This window comes from Pinus tabuliformis, chromosome 7 (assembly GCF_031772625.1).
Source record: "Pinus tabuliformis cultivar Carrire ecotype Pingquan chromosome 7, CPIR1, whole genome shotgun sequence".
In the NCBI taxonomy this organism is placed as follows: domain Eukaryota; kingdom Viridiplantae; phylum Streptophyta; class Pinopsida; order Pinales; family Pinaceae; genus Pinus; species Pinus tabuliformis.
This window is the reverse complement of record NC_142293.1, coordinates 575,137,675-575,159,806: the sequence shown is the minus strand read 5'-3', so window position 1 is coordinate 575,159,806 and position 22,132 is coordinate 575,137,675. Positions and strand designations below refer to the sequence as shown.

Sequence of the window (22,132 nt, the reverse complement as noted above, 5' to 3'; positions counted from 1 at the left end):
CCAATACCATGGACCGAAAACCATCGCGTCCAATACCATGGACCGAAAACCATCGCGTCCAAAAAACATGTGCGAAAATCATGCACAAAACCATAGGTGGGTCTGCCCAACCTAACATAGGGTCCAAAACCAAAATTTTCCGGGGCGCTGCCTCGGACCCCATAAAGTGGGGTTACGGGTGCCCTTCAAACCCCCTGTTAACTACATGGAAAGAATATAACACAACCCAACATTCTCCCACTTGTTGTTTTCTTTCCATAGGGGCCACAAGAGAGCTTAGTCATTTTCCCAGCCCTGAAATGCCCATTGTCTCTCTACACCAAGAGAACTTCTAAGAGCTCACAGATTTTGTCAATGCATCTGCAGTATTCTTTAAAGTGTCCACCTTTACCAGCAACACCCTTTTGTCTTCTATCATATCCCTCACAAAGTGATACTGAACGTTAATGTGCTTTGACTTTGAATGATATGCAGGGTTCTTTTCCAAGAAAATTGCACTTTGGCTGTCACAGTCTATCCTTATAGCTTCCTGTACTAACCCCGTAGTTGAACGCAATCTCTGCAACCAAACTGCTTCCTTGCTTGCATGAGTGGATGCCATGTATTCTGCCTCTGTAGTTGATAGTGCCACTACAGATTGTTTCTTACTCATCCAACTGACTGCACCTCCAAATAGGTTAAACACATACCAACTTGTAGATCTTCTCTGATCCAGATCTCCAGCCCAGTTTGCATCAACAAAGGCACGAATATCCAACACTTTGTCCAATCTTGGTCTTCCTTGGTAGCACAGACCATAATCACTAGTGCCACGCAAATACCTAAAAACCTGCTTCACTGCTGTCCAATGCTCCTTTCTTGGTTTTGACATAAACCTGCTCAATACTCCCACTGCATGTGCAATGTCTGGTCTGGTACAGACCATTGCATACATCAGGCTACCGACTGCACTTGTATATGGAACACGGGACATGTCCTCTTCCTCTTCTTGTGTCTTGGGACATTGTTCAGCAGATAACCTCACACCTAAAGGAATAGGAACCTTCATCGGTTTACTATCCTGCATATTAAACCTCTGCAGTATTGTCTTCACATCCATCTGTTCTACCTCAAAATCAAAAGTAGCAGCAACAGATAAAAGTAATCTAATAGAAGTTACCTTCCCAACAGGAGAAAAAATATCACCAAAATCAATTCCCGGCACCTGGGAATAACCTTTTGCTACCAACCGAGCTTTGTATTTCTCCACTTTTCCTTCTGCATTTGTCTTCTTTTTGAACACCCATTTGCTGCCAATGGGTTTCCTTCAAGCCGACAACTCCACCAGATCCCAAGCCTCATTTTTGTGAAAAGATGCCATTTCATCAACCATGGCCTCTTTCCAGAGTTTTCCATCCTCTGAATCTACTGCTTCCTTCACAGTTCTGGGATCATCGTCAGTAATAGATAAAGAAAAACTTGAATAGAAAGCAGATGGACTATACCTTTCAGGTTGCCTTCTTTCTCAAACTGATCTTCTCACAGTCAAAGTTTGTCTTCTGATTCCTCCTCTGTTGTAGAGTCTGATTCTTCCTCTTTTAGGTCAAACTCTATCTTCTCAGGTTGCTTTCATTGGACTTCGTGTTTAATAATATCTTTCACCTCTCTGAACACCACATCTTGGCTGTACACAACCTTTTGTGTGATTGGGTTCCAAAGCTTATAACCCTTTAAACCATCCTTATACCCAATAAAGATGCACTTTTCAGATTTACTATCCAACTTGGTTCGTTTGTCCTTTGGAACATGTACATATGCATCACATCCAAATACCCTCAGATGTGAAAGAGAGGGTTTCTTACTAGTCCATACCTCTTGTGGGGTCTTATCCTCCAACGCTGATGAAGGTGACCTGTTGACCAGGTAACATGCAATATCCACCGCCTCTGCCCAGAATTCCTGACCTAACCTGGCACCACTAAGCATGCTTCTTGTCCTTTCCATCAATGTCTTATTCATTCTTTTTGCAACTCCATTTTGCTGAGGTGTATATGGAGTAGTCTTCTTCCATGCTATACCACACTTCTTACAGAATTCTTCAAATTCCTTATTGCAAAACTCTCCATCGTTATCTGTCCTCAGCACCTTTATCTTCTTCTCTGTCTGGTTTTCCACTAGGTCTTAAATTCTTTAAACCTGTCAAAGACTTCAGATTTCTTCTTAAGGAAATATATCCATGTATTCCTTGAGAAGTCATCTATAAATGATACATAGTACACAAACTTACCTAGTGATGGAACCTTCACAGGTCCAAACACATCACTATGCACAAGTTCTAATATCTATTTCGCCCTCTTACTACTAGAGGGGAAACTCACCCAATTCTGCTTCCCATATACACAATTTTCACAGAAATCAAAATCCAGAGAGCTATTACTCATACCTTCTACCATACCTTTACCATGAAGTATTCGAAGGCCCTTTTCTCCAATATGTCCAAGCCTTTGATGCCATAGCATGGTCTTCTCTCCAGAGACCACTAGATTTTCTGCTCCACTTTCAGGAACCACATAACTATTGCACCCATCAATAACGATGCTACCTTACAGCTTGTACAAAGTTCCAATCTGAACTCCCCGCATCAATACCAGTGCTCTCCGAACCATCTTGTAGGTATCCTTCTCGAACACTATTTTTACACCTGCATCATCTAGCTTACTAACAGAAATCAGATTTCTGGCTAATGTAGGAATATGTAGAACCCCTGGAAGCGTTCTAACCCTTCCACCTTGCAACTTCAACTTTACCTTTCGGCAACCAACAATTCTAGCCTTCTTGTCATCCCCCAAGAAGACATCACCACCATCATATTTCTCATACTCGCAGAACCACTCTCTATGGGGAGTGAAGTGAAAGGATGCACCTGAGTCAATCAACCATGCCTCATGATCTACATGTGTACTTGAAGAAGCCAAGTACACATCCCCACCTTCATCTGAGGTGGTTTTCGCCTCTACAAAAGGAGCCTCATCAGATCCCTTTCCTTTGTCAGGAGTTGTAGATTTACAGTCCCTTTTGTAGTGCCCTTCCTTTCCACATTTCCAACACACCACCTTTATAGGTTTTCCTGGAGATTTAGATCTCCCTTTAGATTTAGATCTCCCACTCGATGACTTATTTTTGTTTATGTCCTGGGTCCGCCCTCGTATAGACAAGACATCACCATTTTGGCTCTCCATACTTTTCCGTCTCATCTCCTCCATCAGCAAGGATGAGACTATTTCATCAAAATGCAAGGCAGTTGCATTGCTACCTATTGCAATAACCAGACTATCCCACGAATCTGGTAGAGAACACAACAAACTGATGCACTTATCTTCATCTGAAATTTTAATATCAACAGATGCTAACTAACTTACCACAGTGTTAAATGCATTCAGATGCTCTGTCACCGAGTCTCCATCTTTCATCCTCAGGTTATACAGATTTTTCCATAGGAATAGTTTATTCACCAGAGACTTAGACTGGTACAAAGTCCCTAACTTGTCCCACAAAGCCTTCGTCGTAGCTTCACCTGATACATTCAGCAATACTGAATCTGAGACACACAATCGTATTGTGCTCTTTGCCTTCCGATCCAACTTCTTCCATTCTTCATCGGACACTCCCATTGGTTTAGTACCCAGATCTACCGCGATCCACTAGTCTTTATCTACCAACAGATCTTCCATCTTGAGTTTCCACAACTCAAAACTCTGACCGTTAAATTTCTCAATCTCTATCTTTCCACTGCTCGCCATCTTCTTTCACCACCAGAATTGATCTCACAGATCTCTCACTGAACAGGGTTTACCACAGGCTCGAGCGAAACCCCTTAGCAACAAAGGCGTCCCCTTGAAGCCAAAACAACTCCGATACCAAATGTAGGTTTTAACCCCGTACAGAAATTACTTGCATACGAATTCTAAAACACAGAAAATAAACAATGCGAGATCATAAAACATAAAACACATATACACAGATATTTTCCCCTGGATGCCAAAACCGGGACTACCAGCTTGATTTTTCATTATTTTCCTTTCAATATTACAATACATATTTATACATGCCAAAGCATACAATACCATGGACCGAAAACCATCACGTCCAATACCATGGACTGAAAACCATCGTGTCCAATACCATGGACCGAAAACCATCGCATCCAAAAAACATGTGCGAAAATCATGCACAAAACCATAGGTTGGTCTGCCCAACCTAACATAGGGTCCAAAACCAAAATTTTTCAGGGCACTTCCCTGGACCCCATAAAGTGGGGTTATGGTTGCTCTTCAAGCCCCCTGTTAACTACATGGAAAGAATATAACACAACCCAACAAGGAGGATGATAGATTTTATAAAAATGTATGTTTTCTATTGATGTTATGATGATGATAACTAAATTTATGGATATGTATGTTTTCTACTGATGTTATGATGATGATAGTTGTGATGGATGCATTCCTTATGTTGGTTATTTACATTATTTCTGGTTCATGATGAACAACGATGTGAATGGTTATGTCATCTTGATGATGCTATTATGATAATGACCCACATTATGAAACCTTGTTACTGATGATTATCAAGTATGACAAAAACCACCAGATGCACTAGCATGTGATGAGCTGACGACTTCTATTTTGATGGAAATGAATATTTTGTGTTTGAAATTTAAAGTTTAGTTTGAATCTTGCTATAAATTCTAATGACATGTTAGTGGATGTAAGCATAGGTTAGTTTCTTGGCTAAACGACTCACACATGGGTGATGGGGTTGTACAATTGGATGAAACTACATGGGAGGGGTAGGACAGTGTCCCCGATATCACCCGCTAGCACTCCCGTCATGATGGGCTAGATGGGTTGGGACACCTTCGCCTTGAATATCACGATGTTGTGAGGGTAGGTCCCAAATTACATCGTTCACAAGGACTTACTGGGGTCGCGTATCAAGGAAGATTCCTTGATCCCCAACACCATTAGTCTCACTATAGCTGGCAACACAAGAGATGATAATGGTCTCCATCGTTGCACCTAGATTTCCCCCCCGTAGCCACTAGATGCTTGAAGGGCAAGTGGTGTGGCACCCTTGGAGCTTCAAGGGAAGGTCTTGAAGGGCATGAATGACTTGTCACCCTAGGCATCGAGAATAAAATGTTAGGCGTAGCACCCTTGGAACTTCAAGGGAAGTTTTAAAGGGAACGATTGACTTGGCACCCTTGGCATCAAGAAGAAACTATTAGGCATGACACCCTTGGAACTTCAAATGGAATTCTTGAAGGGCATGACTGACTTGGCACCCTTGGCAAAAAAAAAAGGGAAATTGCTAAATATAATCAAGATAAGAAAATCCTACTAATTCACATCAGGTGGTAAATGAGGTTAGAACCAAGGAAATTAAATCAAAAATAAACTTGGGGTAAAGGGAGAATAGGAAGAAATAAAAATATTGTACTTTGAGAATTCTACCCTTCCCTTGTTGGAAAATATTAGGTAGATAATATAGAGAGTATTTTGGATTTAAGACATTTGTGGTTTATATCTTCTGACTTAGTTATCGGAGAATCCACAATAAAAACCATTTTTCGTCAACGTTTCAAATCCCAACTGGGATCCATCATCAGGACTTCATGAATGCTTGATAAAAGAAGAGCTCGATTGAGGGATTAAATAGTAATGAGGAGATTAGGTTTTGGGGTGAGATGAATGTCGGCCTTGTTTCAATAATATTATTAATTTTTGATTAATTATTGATGAGTAAATTAATTGATTTTAATTTGTTGTAAATTATTATTATTATTTTATTACTATTATGTTAATTATTATTCTAATTAAGTTTAATAACTTATTTTTTATTTTTAATATAATGTAATATAATATAATATAATAATATTTATTCTAAATATTTAATGATTATTAAATTAATACATAAAAGTATTTGAATTTAATATATGTTAATATAATATAATATTATTAATTATAAAATAGAATGTGAATATTTAATGAATAGTAATCTTTAGTAAATTGTATTAATATTTGATATTCAATATATATGATATATGTTAGTATAATATTTATTATAAAATAGTATGTAAAATCTATATATTAATTAATAATATATATTGGTATATGATGAATAGTAATATTAAAATAACTTAAATTAATAATTATTATGATTGAATTAATTAATATTAATAATATTAGAAATCAATATTAATAATTAATAGTTGATAATTAATAACTAATTACTAATAATATCAATATTAATAATTCATAGTTGATAACCTGGATGCGGGTGCTTTTAAGGTTCATAAATGAGGAGTTCACATCACGCCGGCAGCTGGTCCTGCAGATGGCAGGATCGCACATCCTCCCATGCCCTCCCGCGGATGAACCAACTTGACAAGGCGTACCTGCAGAGCAATTTGCATTCGGAAATGAATGCGCAGTTTGTTCGAGACACTTCGCTGGGAATTCCATTTATGGCTGCCTCGGCTCTCTATGCGATTATTAACCCCTGGCCTCCCTACATTAGCCCGCCTCTGATTTTGCATCCTTGCAATGCTCAGAAGGTGGTGTTAATTGTCTGGTTTTGGCTCCCTTTCATCGACGCCTGCTCTGTCTCGCCTTGCTCTTCGTTTCCTCCTCGCTACCCTGTTGCCTTAACAATGGTGCATCGTCGCGGTAGCTGTCGCCGTGGTGGCAGTCGTGGAGGCCGTGGACGCTCTCAGCCTGCTCCTCCGACTATTATTCCTCTGGCTTCGGCTTCCCCTTCATCTGACAATCGCAAGCCTTTTCCCCACAATTCCTTCCAAACCACACATTTCAAGTTTCAAAGTCGCCTCAATCAACCTGTTCTCTCGGCCAGCATTACTGTAATTTTTGCGGAGGAAGAAGCTCGGCCTACTGTTTCGGTGAATACCTCTACAACGCAGTCTCAGAAGGAAAGCGATCAACAGGGGGATGAAGTAGGCACTGTGTTCAACTGTGGCGGTTTGCAGGCTGGTGGAAATGACCCGAATGCCTCCAAGCCTATAGACGGCGACCTTCAAGATATCTCGGCCTCTGTTCATCCAGCGAGTGGTTCCGGTGGCATTCGATGTTTGGTAGACGTTCCCGGTGGTAGCGGTTCAGCTCAGGAGGACATGGTCGATGACTCGTGGATGGGCAATCCAAGCCCGGTGGAGGAGGAAGCTCCGGAACATGAAACTGATGCCTGAAGCCTCCTGGGCTATGTCTACTTCCCTGTTCCTCTCCTTGCTCTTCAGTTCAATGTACGTTGCCTATAAGGCTTTTGTCAAAGTCTTTTTGTATCAGGTCTTCAATTCTGTTGTTGTTTCAGGTCTCTGGTTATGTAATTTTGCTTATGGTTATCTGGGCAGTCTAGATAGTATGCCCACAGCTCTCTTCTGTCCTTTTCTGTGGCTCACCAACATGGCCAGTTCCCTATGTAAGGCTTTGGGCTTTTGTATCTGGTTAATCCCATCCCTGGGTCAGTTTGTATGCACTGATAGACAGTCTCGGCTCTCCTCTGAGGGCTCGACTGAATTGTAACTGTATTTTTACTTTTTATTAATAGAATTAGCCTTTACTTAGAAAAAAAAATAATTCATAGTTGATAATTCATGTCAATACCTAATAATTAATATTAATAATTAAAATAGTAATCATAATAATTAATAATTAATAATAATTATTGATCATTTTTTTCAAGTGTTTAATTTTTAATTATTAATAAATAGTTTAATTTATTTTTATGAACTTTTTATGAATAGTATAACTTATCATGGGGGCCTGTGAGACCTTTGACGTGGCAAGAACGGTCTACCGAAGAACTGAGACTGCCTAGTACCACCGTGGCACAGAGCATGTCAATCTGAAATGATAATGGGGGAGAGGGGTGACAAATTATCCTAAGGAGTCTGAGGTGGAGGAGTTGCATTGGGTGGCAGATCATTTATGCCACTTGGATTATCATTGACCTCCATTGATTCAATACTAGAATCTTAAACCACATACTTCTCCACCCCTAAAAGCCGAGTGGCTATGTAATATAGGTTGTAGCGGATATCCCTGAGATTCGTTTGGTTTCCTCCTATCCCACTAACAGTTTGTAGAGACATAAATAATTTTTTCTTTTGATTTTGTTTGAGAAAGTAAATCAAATGCCTTAAAGGATCTTATTAACCAAGAGAAACCAACCATTGTTTTACTCCAAGAAACAAAGCAGAGACAACCAGAGATGAACAAGATTATTGAACAACATAAGCGTTACAAAGGATGTATATGTGATTCTAGAGGAGCCTCAGTAGGAATTGCTACACTTTGGCTTCAAGATGAATGGAACAGCACAACAGAAATAATAGAACAACATTGGGTCAAGATTGTATTGCAGAATAATATCAGCATTCAACAGATAGTAATTTACAATGTTTATGTCCCGAATCATTACAGGGATAAAGAAGTTTGCTGGGACTCTCTCAGCAATAATATAGCAGAAGAAAACAACAACAACATCATTTTAGGAGGTGACTTAAACCTCATTTTACATGCTAATGAAAAACGTGGAGGCAACTTCAACCCAGATCCTTTTAGAAATCAGTTGGAAAATGTTATGCAACATGGTGATCTTGTCGATATCATTCCAAAGAATCACAAATACACCTGGAGTAATCGCAGATTGGGGAGAAATAATATTATGGAAAGGCTCGACCGAATCCTGGTAAATGTATCCCTTCTCTCCACCTTTTCAGCTGTCAACGCTTCCATCCTTCCTTTTGCTGCTTCAGACCATTATCCCACTGCTTTAACCCTTGAATCTCTCTGCCCCCTGGGCCCTCTCCCTTTTAAATACAGTCCTTTATGGAATGACATTGAAGCAGCCAAAGTGTTGGTCCAACAAACTTGGTGCCAACATGTCGAAGGATCCCCAAGTTTTATTTGGGAAAGCAAACTTAGAAATGTAAAGAATGCTCTCAAGAATTGGGCAAAAACCCAATATAAAGAGCCAGAAGCAAAGAAAAGAGAAGTGAAAGCCAAAATTGAAGAACTTCACTATGCACTAGAAAAGCAAGAATATTATCAGGCTGAAAAAAATCAAGAAGAAAATCTTTATAGTCAGCTATACAGTATCAGAAGAGAAGAGGAAGAAAAATGGTGAATTAAATCAAGGCAGACTTGGTTGAAGAGCGGAGACAGGAACACAACTTTCTTCCATAAGCAAGCCACTGTTCGGAAAATCAGGAATAATATAACAACTATCACAGATAACGTAGGCACTCAACACAATGATCAAACTGCCATCAAAAACGCTACCTCAGAACATTTTAAAGAGCTGCTAACTGAATTAGGGGAGGACGAAAACTACGTTGATTTCCTATAGCATTTTCCAAAAAAGATTGCAACAGAAGCAAATGAAAGGTTGACAGAGGAAATAAAAGAAGAAGAAATCAAGGAAGCAATTTGGGGCCTCCAGCCAGACAAAGCACTAGGGCTGGACGACTTTCCTATTTGTTTTTATAGGGAGTATTGGGAAATGATCAAAAAGGACCTCATCAAATACTTTAAATGGATTCAGAGGAAAAATAAATTAGGAGGCTACACAAATTCAACACATCTGGCCCTCATTCCAAAGGAGAACCAGCCTTCAAATTTCTCCTGTTTCCGGCCCATATCCTTATGTAATTCTTCCTACAAAATTTTCACAAAAATTATTGCTTCCTGTCTCAAACCTCTATTTCCTATGTTAATCTCTGAAAACCAAGGTGGCTTTATGACAAATAGACACATTTCAGATTCTATTCTCTTAGTCCAGGAAGCCATTCACTTAAGCCATTCTAGAAATGAAAAGGGCTTCATCCTGAAATTGGACTTGGCAAATGCTTTTGACAGGGTTAAACACTCCTTTCTATTTGTTGTTCTTCAAAAAATGGGCTTCTCATCCTTCTTTATTGATCTCATAAGAGCTTGTATCTCTAGCCCTTGGATAGCTCCCCTTATCAATGGTAGACTCGGTCTTGCCTTTCAATCTTCAAGAGGATTAAGGCAAGGCTATCCACTGTCCCCCTACCTTTTCCTTTTAATGGCTGATTCTTTCAGTTGCGCCCTTGACCATAAGCAGCAGACAGGCCTCATCACTGGAATCAAATTTGAAGATGGAGTGAAAAACATCAATCACTCCCAATTTGCTGATGATACCTTGGTGATTGGAGGGGCGTCTGCAATCATAGCTCGAAGATTCAAATCTTTATTAGAAAAATTCATGAGATATTTAGGGGGAATGATTAATCACTTCAAAAGTTGTATTTATGGATGGAACACCTCAGCTCAAACACTTCAAAACATAGCCAACATCTTCGGTGTGCCTTGCAAGTTAAATTGGCACCATTTCAGTTATTTGGGAATGCCAATGAATATAGGAAATTCAAGAGTTGATGTTTGGGAAACAACTTTAGATAAAATGAAAAGAAAAGTTCAAAAGTGGGGAGCCTCTTGGCTCAACCCAGCTGGACGATTGGTACTGCTCAAATCGGGCCTTTCCTCTCTTCCTCTTTACCAATTCTCCCTTGCCCAGGCTCTAGCCTCTTTTCTCCGCAAAATGGACAGTATTCTCAGGTTTTTCCTTTGGCAGGGAGGAAAAAATGAAAAGAGAAAATATAACTTGGTTGGATGGAAACAAGTAATTCAAAACCAAGAAAAAGAAGGTCTTGGAATTAGATCCCCATATCTCACCAATTTAGCCTTTGGTGGCAAGATAGTCTGGAGGCTTATTGAAGACCAATCAACTTGGTGGAAAAAAGTTTTGGAGGCCAAATATCTCAGCCACCCAAGGCAGCATCTGCTTACAACTGAAATACCCAACAGGAACAACACAAGGATCTGGAAACTCTGTAAAAAAGCCATCTCCTTTATGGCTCAAAATATCTCCAAGGTTCCCAAAGGCGGCAGCAAAATCAACATTGGCACTGATAAAATTATGGGGAATTAGCCAATTAGCAGTCTTCGAGGTATGGCTCCAATAATTCTCTTTCTTCAAAGTAAAGGAATATACAATTTAGATCAAATTTCGCGATGGGATAAAAATACCCAAGCTTGGAAGAGATGGAGCCTTCCTCCCATCCCTCAATGACTCAAAGAGAATCTTGACAACTTTCAGATACACCTCCACAACATTGCTCCTACAATAAAAAATGGCAAGGATGGATTCTGATGGGACCCCACTAGCACCAGCTACTCAATACAAGTAGGATACAATTATCTATGCAACAGGGACTACCTGGCACCAACATGGACACATTGGAAAACAGTGTGGAAATCAGAAGGCATCCCTAAGGTGAAATTTTTTATGTGGACCCTCTTAAAAGAAAAAACTCTCACTGCAGAAAATCTTAAAAAAAAAAGGCATTGTTGGACCCTCCAGATGCCCTAATTTCCAAGAAGCGGAGGAGTCCATCTAGCACCTCTTCATTTCGTGTCCTTTTGCTTTTTCTTGTTGGAAAAGTATTACCCCAATCGTTCCCTTCACCTGGAACTCTCAGCAATCCATTAGGGATGTCCTTAACAACTGGAAAAAAAAACTACCCCTAGCAATCCATGAAAAACAACATTGCCAAGAGAGTGTGGGATGCCCTCCCATTTGCCCTCTTATGGAGGATCTGGATTGCTAGGAACAACAAGATCTTTAAAGATAAAGAGACCACAATCAGGCATCTTTGCAGCAAGGCTAAAAGCCTTGCAATAGAAACCATCGCTTCTAAGAGCACAAAAAAATGGACATGACAAGTCTTTGGGTTGAAGAAAAAGATTTCATAAGGAGTCTGATAGATAAGATCAGTATCCTGCCAGCAGCGAAAATCAACAACAACTTCAACAGCAATCACAGTCACAACTGGAAAATCCGACTAAAGCAGGATGACTTCAACAAGTGGCTCCGCACTAGCAACACCCACTCCTTGTTCTTTGACGGTGCCTCCAAATCAAATCCAGGAGTAGCGGGAGCAGGGGGAGTTATCTACAATCCCAATGGTGAGCCCTTAGTCACCTTTGAGTGGGGATTATGGATTCTCTCAAACAACAGAGCAGAGGCTCTAGCGCTTTATCAAGGAATTCTTCAACTACAAATTCACGGAATCAAGAAAGCTATGATCTTCGGTTATTCTGCTATCATTATTAGTTTAATGACTAGCAAACGAAAAGCCTCCAACATCTTCTTACAACAAACCATCAGCAGATGCCAAGTCATGATCAATCAAACTCAGGATTTCCAATTTTACCATATCCTTCAGACCATCAATTAGGAAGCTGATAAACGTGCCAGCCAAGCTTGTATAAGACCAAAAGGAAATATCCTCTGTAACAACGAGGAACAATTCCAATTTCTTCCATGACTCCCATGACTTGTAAAAATTTTTCATATCTAAAGACTCACATCTTGCTCAGGGCGTACCCTGACCAAATCAAAAACAATCCCGAGGCTATCTGTTCCACGCCGCTGGAAATCCTCCCTTTTCTCCCTGCAGTCTCCTCAGATTTTTTGAATCTATGTTGCCCGTGCAGAATCCGTGACCACCTATTTGCTTCAGCATCAGACTTTATTTTTTCTGAAATTTCTTATCGCTCTGCTCTCGATTCTCTGAGCCCTCTTTCCTCCCTCTTCCCTGCTCTTCAGATCCCTTGTTTGGTTTTCACTGTCTCGTCGGTTACAACTTGCTGGAGCAGTATTTCAGCATTTCTTTAGGACAGAGATGAGGACCTCCAGATGGCCCGTAGCGAAGATTGTCTTCACTGTCGAGACTTGCAGGAAGAATTTGAGCAAATCAGAACACATCAACGCCTCTTGGATGAGAAAATTGAATCCGCTACTAGCATAATCACTACTAAAGGAACAACCGATCTAAAAGAACAACAGAAAAGGAACAAAAAAAAAAAAAAACGGAACAGTAAAAAAGGGACAGCAAAAAAGGAACAGCAAGAAAAACGGAACAACAAAAAAGGAACAACAGAAAGTCACATAAGTATATATTAGATGTTTTGTAAAGTTTGTTTACTTCTTTTTCAGTTTGTCCGAATCTATTCCTGTGTCAACACTTTTCAAGTTGAAAATGAAAGCAATTTAGCAGAATGCTTTAATGTAATCCAGTTCCAAGCTCATCGTGTGAGCTCTACTCATGTAATACTGGAGCTTAGCCTCCCTATCTTTTTTTGAATATAACCAGCAGCCAAATTTGTAAAAAAAATAAATAATAAATAAATATATTTAAATTACATTAATTTACAATATATAAATTAAATTATTCTATATATATATATATATATATAAATTTATTTAAACATTAGTATAATCAATCACACGGCTCTCAATCACCACACATCAATGCTCAAGAAAATGTTGTATTTCAAAGAGTTTGTTTTATGGGGCCTATTTTTTAAAATAAGATATAAACATCAAAGTATTTCTTTAATTAATATTTATTACTTTATTATTTTTTAAATTAATTTTTAATTAAAATTTTATAATTTTTCTATATATTTTAGTTTTTTATAATTATTATTATTAAATTAAAAAACTTTAAAATTCATAATAATATAATAAAAAATAATAATTAATAATTTTATTTTTTATAACAATGAATATATAAATATTTTTAATTATATAATTGAAAGAATTATATAATTAGCTAAAGTTTTTTTTGCTTTTTCATGGCTACTCTTTGTTTACCATATATCCATTTGAATGGTTAATACTTATAAAATTTTAGTTTCCATACCATTTAATAAGCCTCATATTTCAATTTTTTTAAGACTTGTAAAGTTAGGTGATTGTGGTGTAACATTTTTGCCATTCCTACTCTTCTTTTTTGGAAATTTGGAGTAGTTTTTGAATATTTGATTGATGTCTTTGTATTCTAAATAGAAGATGTCCCCATTTACAAGGAGATTCAAAGTCCCCATGAATCTATCTCTTGCCCCTCTAAGCAACACTCTTGAGGGAGATAACATCCAATGCACAATGATGAGCTCTTTTGTAAATGAGTTGAGATCTTTGCTTATAATTTTCAATACATTCATTTTTTCTTTGGATCATTCTAAAGATTTCATCTCTAGTATCCTTGGCTTTGTAGTAGTCCCTATACTTTTCAATGAAGTTTTTCTTCATTTGCACTCATATTCTATTATTGTTTCTGTAACTCATAAAACACCACAAGGTTATTTTCTTCAATGTAGAGCATTAGATGCATAATCATAGGTCCTGTAAATGGCTTCAAAAGGAAATTGTTAGGGTCTTTTGAAATAAGGCCATGAAAGTGAGGAAGAGAAGAAGGATTGATATTCTTCATTTTTGTTTCTCCATTGATTTCTTGAATCAGGAACTCAAAGACTTTAGATTGTTGCTTTCCATCTCCAGCCACTGTGTGGTGAGATAAGGATTCTTCTCCTTTTTTGTAGATAAATTTGCAAATATCCCCTCGAGATGATTCCCTAAATTCTTTAATGGATTGTTGGATGTTTATTTCAAGGAACCTCTTGCTATTGTCCTTATTCAATCATGCCTATGTAAGCATGTGAGTTCATGATAAACAAATACCAAATTTACCTTCAAGTTGATGAATACAATAAATACGTTTTTCTTCTTCTTATTTTCTATTTTAGATGGCTTAAATGTATTTTATGGCACCTCCTTGGTAATGGTGCCAAAAAATGATGGGCCCAACAATTGTAACAATATTTTTGGAGTCCTCAACATGATTTTAATTTATCAATCCATGTACAAGTGTTTGATGAGACATTGTGCACTATATGTGTAACTGCACTAGTATAATTTGTTTTATAAACTTGATGGTGAATATGAATCCTAAAGCTACCTTGACTATTGTTGTCCCTTTCCTTCAATAGTTTTCCTCTTGACCTTCATTCCCTTACTTATGAGAAGTAGATGAGGTTATAGAATCACTATGTTGTCTACTGCAGGGTCAATTCAGTAGAGATATTGGTTGTGGATAAATGCACATGTTATAGGCTAAACAATCTCTTCATTGTCAATTTACTTAGGATGACTACAGGCCTTTAGTTAGGGCTTCCTATATACTAAGAGTGATGTGATGCTAACACTAATCTTATAACAACTAATCTAATCTAATAGGAACTAATCTAATAGCAAGAGGAATGTTCACTCTCATCCTCTTATTTCTCATTCCTTCACCCTCAAAGGTTATTGGTCTACACTCCTTATACCCTAAAACAAGGGCATCAAGAGTAGGGGGTAATGAGAGTGATTTCCATTGTTTTAGAGAGGAAGGAGACAACATACATAAGCATTTTCAATCTATCAAGAATTCCAATGAATGATCATTTCATAGTTCATCAAATGGGATAAGATATTAAACACAAATTAGAAGGTTTCACTACAATAATTCGAAAATGGATTTATAGATTTAAATTGACGAAAAAAGAAATGTTATAAAGTAAATGAGCTTGTTGTAATAAAAAAATGAAAATGCCATAACAACCAAATTAAATGAGTTGAAAGTAAAGAGAAATGAAGTAAAGGAACCTACTATAATAACTTGCATGAATTCTCTAGAGGAATTTATGAACTACTTACATAATAACACATAATACCATGACATCGCTAGAATTAACTATGATCTAATACATAAATAAATCATGATACCGGAGAGGGTTCCTTGTATAGTTGAGTGGGCTCTACTCAAGGTCTCTATTAGGACACTTAAGAAAACCACTAAATGCACAAAATTTGGAAAAGCACAACTTCTTCACATAGAAAATCACTTCATAACAACAAAGATTTCTTGAACAATTTGAATTCACTAGCTCCTAGGAAAACTCTTTGCCAAAATAAAGATTCACTAAATCCTACTAACTCCTAGCCATTATTTAGACAAAAAGAATCATAAATCAACCCTTCCAAACTAGTCTTTTATTGAAGGGCTCTTGTCTCTAATATCCCTAGAATTATGGATCCATGTTTCAAGGATCAAATTCCCTCCTTATTTTGAGTCCCTTCAACTAGGAAATTACAATAGGAACTTGCCAGTTGAGTTTATTTAGTAATTAAATTCTTTGATCCTTTATAAGTTGTATAAGGTGCAATTTTCTCCTTTTACCTCAAGGAAAAGTTGATGGATACCACCTTTAGGATTTGACCTCATTGATAAAATGATTAACGCAACCTTGAGAATGCATAAGTTTATAAAAAATCATAATTTAAACTAAGGCATATCACACAACTCAAAGTTAAATCACTCACAATAGTCAATGCACAAAACCCAATATGTTTAAATTAATCACAGTATTTCATAAACATAATAGTTTTACTCCACAAGAAGAGGTCATATTAGCTAGAAAATGTTCCTTAGATCTCCACTATTTGGAGGACCATCAATATGGTCCATTTTAAGGATTGGAGAAGGTGGATAACAATGCCTATAGACTCAGTATATCCCCATATATGTGCAGTTATTTAGTAGTGAATGTGGAATATTTGAAACTCTATGAGCCTTACATGTTGGATTAGGAAATTGAGGAGCATGCCCAACCTGCCATAGAGGACCTAACACTAGAAACTTACGCAAAGTTGGCAGAATAAATAGTTTTGAATAAGTAGTATATAACTATTAGATATGGAAAACATAAACTTTAGCAAATATGATGGAAAGGAAATATTCTTAACAAGGACACAAGGTACTCTAGGGAGAGGTAGAGGAAAATTTTCCTCACCTCATTTAGTTAAATATTTTGGGGGCCAACAACCACCCTAAATGGGGAGGTATGATCCATAAAGGATCATTATATAATTTGTAATATTATTGGTACTTTATGGGTGGAAAATTTGGAGGAATTGGTTTGCACGACTAATTTTATGGGCAAGTTCCAATTTTGTGATTTGAGGTTTGGAACATTCCATATCTAGTTGAAGCATAAAATGACACTTTTTTATAACAATTTCTTGTTAACATGGCTCATAGTCCCTCAATATTGTTCTATGCATTGAAATCTTTCCAATGGTGTGGAAATCACCTCTTATGGGGTTCATTTATAAAAGTTAGGCCTCTTGCAAGTTGACCTGCCCTATTGACCACCGTGGTAATAAGTGGATGTCACATTAGCCCCCATTACTCACACATGTAGGGCTAGTCATATGTGAACTTTCAAGAATATTATAGAGGGTCCAAAACTCTAACACTAATTGGCATGCAAAATCCCTAAACCTAACCCTAGATAGATATCAACCTATGTTAAAAATGGACACTACAAAAGGAAGGGGTCCCATTCCTTTAGTATTGTTATTGTTCCATAGTTGAGAAGAGCATCTAGATGTGGGATATTGGATCATAATAGAGGAGGCAGGAGATTCCAAACCATCCATGTAATCCACAATGTCCATGAAAACTTCATAGAGACATTTTCTTTATGCTTGCATTTCATAATTGAGAAAAAGTTCCCAACAAAATCCCCACCTTCTAGCTAGGTATTGTCTCATACTGGGATTTCTAGGCACATATTGTGTTCATTTATTTTACCTTTTATTTTGATTTTAGTTATTTCAAAAAATTGGAGCATTAGGATAATAATAATAATAAATTTGAGATCTAAGGTAATACATTTCATGGTAAGATATTTTAGAATATTGTAATATATGTTGGGAAAATCTATTCTTGTGGAATATGCATGGCATTTTATAGATCATTTATATTATTTAAGTTATTGGATCACAATATTTGGCATTAGAGTAAATGACCCTTGATTTTGGCTCTCCTAAACAACCCATTGTAGATTTTTCACTAATTTTTATCTGGTAGATTTGGTTGGAATGGGGCATGAGATTGGTAAGAAGAAACATCCAAGTATCTCTAGAAGAAAAAATATTTTCTAGTTTTCCACACTTTTATCATTACAAAATGTAGATGCTGGGGTTTTTTTCTTTATCCCAAAACCTTACTTAAGTACAAGTTTTACCAAAAAATTATATGTAGATATGAAGAGGTAAAATTGAAGTAACACTGGTGCCTTTAAAAATAGAAAGGATGATGGTCTTTTAGGTATAAATTTAACATCTTGAAGTACTACATTTGCAAAGTGATAGGGAATACAAGTTTGCCTCCTTGAAATAGGGCCATGTAGAGCCCATAGGTCTTGGGCCATTATATTGTTATTACTATATTAATATTCTCATTATTGGTAAGATCATTATTTTTAACTGTAACATTTCTCTCTCTCTCTCTCTCTCTCTCTCACACACACACACACACACACACACACACACACATGCGCACCAACAAGTTATAGTTTTAGGGATCATCAAGACAATTTTTATAAACATGACGTGTAAAGAAGGTTTCCCCTGTAATGTGCATTATTTTTCACTCACTTTTTATCATTCTTAAGGTGCGGCATTACTTTTTCTTTTTATTCTTGTACTATTTGGGCCAATTAGATTGTGACAAAATGATTCGAGAAGGGAAAATCCAATCAAATGAAGATGTGTGGAGGGTTGATAAAGTTAGAAATCCAAGCACACCCCCAAGCATGGAAGGTATTTAAATTTAAGAGCGCTTTAACATGTGTGTGTGTGTGTGTGAGAGAGAGAGAGAGATCTCCTTAAAAAATGAGTAGTGGGAAAGCATAAATAGAAAAAGAGTGCTCAAGCAACATATCTAGTCATTACACTCATTGTTGGAAGGGAGTTCTCTCTGAAACATCCAATCCACAGATATTAATCTTGTGTATCACGAGGAACACAATCCTATCACATGTATATTTGGAGAAAACAAGCCTTTATTCTACACGATCATGCAAAATATGGGCCACAAGAATGGTATAGAAAAGGTAGTTGTTTAGACCACATATTAGGACCACTAGAGGTAAAATAAAGTTTGTATTGGCTAGTAAAATCATAGAAGATTGTGACCTAGTAGAATGGGGATAGTTAGTAACCTAATGAAGTCTCCTCAAGTAACTATAGGTGTAATTAATGCATGAGACAAATGTGACACAAAATGGGTTGACTAAACGTGAGAAAATCGTCACTCAAAATAAGACAAACATAACTCAAATGGGTTGCTCAAAGAGTCTACTAGAGACAAACATGTGACTAAAGAGGAAATAGAACCAGTTCTAGGCTAAGGGAACATACCATGGCACTAAACATCAAATGGGAGACCACAAACACAAGTCTAGACCATAATATGAGAAATCAAAGGGGGATGGATTAGAGGACCTTAATGTCATTATAAGGTAGGTTGGATGTGTATAATAAAAAAAATGAAATTCCACACAATGATATCTTATGGGAAATGTGTAGGGTTAATACAAGGCGTAATAACTATGCACTACACCAACCATTGTTATACCCTTACCCCTTAGAAATTTAATTGTCCCATCAAAGACATAAATTAAAGTATCCACCCAACATCACCCATTGAATGAGAGATTAAATTCAACATAGCCATAGTAATTCTCTTACAGTCCTTAGAGGCTAAATGTCAAACAAGTATGAAAGGTTTAGAGTAACAAAATTATTTTCTATCATCAATCTTAACCCTAGTTAAAATGGGATGTGATTAAACACTATAGGACCCAATAAAACCTCAATAGCTTTGGGCTTATAAATGATGACAAAAATGTTGTCTCTATTAGCATAGAATTTTCCATTTGAGCATAGATTCTATTCACATAAGATCTATGATTATACCAAGTAAACCAAAATCCAAAATGATTTTTTTTTCTCTATAGGAAATATCAAATACTTGGGAGGAAGCTCCAAAATTAACACTAGTCTCATTCTATTCCAGACACTAAATGGAACTTTCTCTTTATCACCTTCTCATTCAACCATGTTGAAATCCCCTCCAAAGATCCCATAACTAGTAGTAATAGATCATCTCCATGAAAGGGTTTGCTTCATAGGGTGATTTGTAGAGTGTATTGAATAGAGGTCAATGACTTATATATCCCTCATTAAATTGCTCAATTATCCTTGTGATTTAGATTAGAACCTTCGCTGATCAACAAGGAGAACATATATAAGATGAGAGGCCCATAATTACACCTCCGCTGACAACCACTTTCTCGATAGTAGCATAGTTACTAATCTAAACTATAGGTTTTCAACTCTTGTAGTGAACAAGCATCCAACTTATGCTTACATAAAAGAATTATTGAACTCTATTTTTTTGGTTAGGGAACATCAACCCCTAACATTCCATACCAAAAGGTTCATATTCATTAGCATGGGATGTCAAAGTAGGAAACACCCCGAAATCTATCAAAGATGACATAACATATAAAGGGGAAATAAATTGAAGTATAGCCTCCTTATAATGCTACTAATCTTTGTTGGTATTGAAACTCTAGTTCTTACATTGGAAGCATTCTTCTTCTTATTTCCTTGCTCTACCCACCACTCTGAATCAAGGCACTAAGAGTGAGAGTGGTTTCTTCATGAATCTTGCGACTGACTAGTGACCTAAGTTATTTGGCTTTTAACCAAATAATGATCAACTGCAAGAGGTGTAGGGGCCTTACAATTTGATTTTTTCCCTCTTGGTATGCCATCATATTACTCACTATCTTCTAGGAATGCATTTTTACTATCTTCTAGGAGCACACATCTCTCATACATGACCAACTTGGCATGCTTAAGGATTTTTTAGCAAAAATTTCAATACACACTAGGCTTGGTTTCATTTGAAAGTATATTTATTTGCATCCCTTACTAACACCTTGCCAAAATAAGGAATAATATTATTTACACACACCATAGTGGCAATAGGCATGCTCATGAACTCAATCTAAAGGATACATCAATTTACAAAGTTGTTTTGGGTCAAAATCATTTTGTGAAGATTGAACAAAGGCTATAGAATCTCACATGTTCCATGTTCCAAATTTAAATTTAAAAGGCTTTTTTTTTTTTTAAATAAATGATTACACTAATTTCATCACCCTCCATGTTCATACACTTAATCAAAGCACTTATCTTCACTCATGTCTCCTTAATTAAACTTCAAACTAATATCTTCATCTTCTGGCATTGTATCACCTTCTTTTCTTACTTCTCTTCTTGTTCTATTTCAATCACCATGGTATTTTCATCTTCAACACCTCAATTTCTTGGAAAAATCTATTCTAAAGCTTTTGGAGTTCATTCCTAGAGATCACACTCTATTCTTACTAGAATGAAGCCCATTCCCTTAATTTTGATCACATCTTATTCCAATAGCAACCACCCATTTCTTGGACTACTTAATATGACCTTACTTAAACACCACCTTTTTACCTTCTTTTAAGGATGAAAGGTTCTTCCCAAATATTATGGAGGCTACAACATAGGGGCTCCATCGTTTTGGTCAATATGTTATCACATTCATTCATAGAGAGAGTTTTAAAATTATGGAAAATAAAGTCAATATATTATAGGTATTGGGCGAAGGGGGTATGTAGGGTATAGGAGCTATATAAGTATAGGTATTGGGGTTATAAACATTGTATATTGTAAAGGTTAGAGATATCTAATAAAAATAGAGAGTTATTTTATTGGAAAGATGTATTGCAAAGAAGGTTCCACATATAAACTCAATTGCATCTTCTAACACTTCCACTCAAACCACACATGCTCAATTACATCTCATTGTTAACCTAAAATTAAAATGCTTTACCAATTAAAAAACTTATTATCACTTTCTAACCTATTATCACTTTACCTTCATATAAATAAATCCTAAATCATATCCCAAAAATTTACTATCAATATAGTTGGAATTTTAACACATATTTGATGAATCCTTAATCATGTCCTAAAAATTTACTATCAATGTACTTGGAATTTTAACAGATAATTATATATTTTTTTTGAGGAACTTTCTAGAATGGTGATCCTACTCACTAAAATAATAAATCTCAAAATATAAATTATTTTTTATTTTTTAATTTAAATTTAATAATATAATTTTAAAGATAATTGTAATGTTTTTAAATCTAGAAGTAGAGCCTACTTTTAAAGGCACTTGAGAAAATTTACCCGTGACTTTTTAGCGAAGTGCGTTAACCATAATAACTCAATCAAATGAATCAACCCTCAAAACTAAAAAAAA

General features: G+C 36.7%; 1 protein-coding gene across 1 annotated transcript; it reads left to right on the top strand.

The window, feature by feature from the left end:
• Nucleotides 1-11,794: 11,794 nt before the first annotated feature.
• Nucleotides 11,795-12,316, top strand: LOC149248728 (uncharacterized). Its single transcript, XM_089450852.1, has one exon. It carries the CDS (start codon nucleotides 11,795-11,797, stop codon nucleotides 12,314-12,316), a length of 522 nt encoding a protein of 173 aa, XP_089306978.1.
• Nucleotides 12,317-22,132: the final 9,816 nt, after the last annotated feature.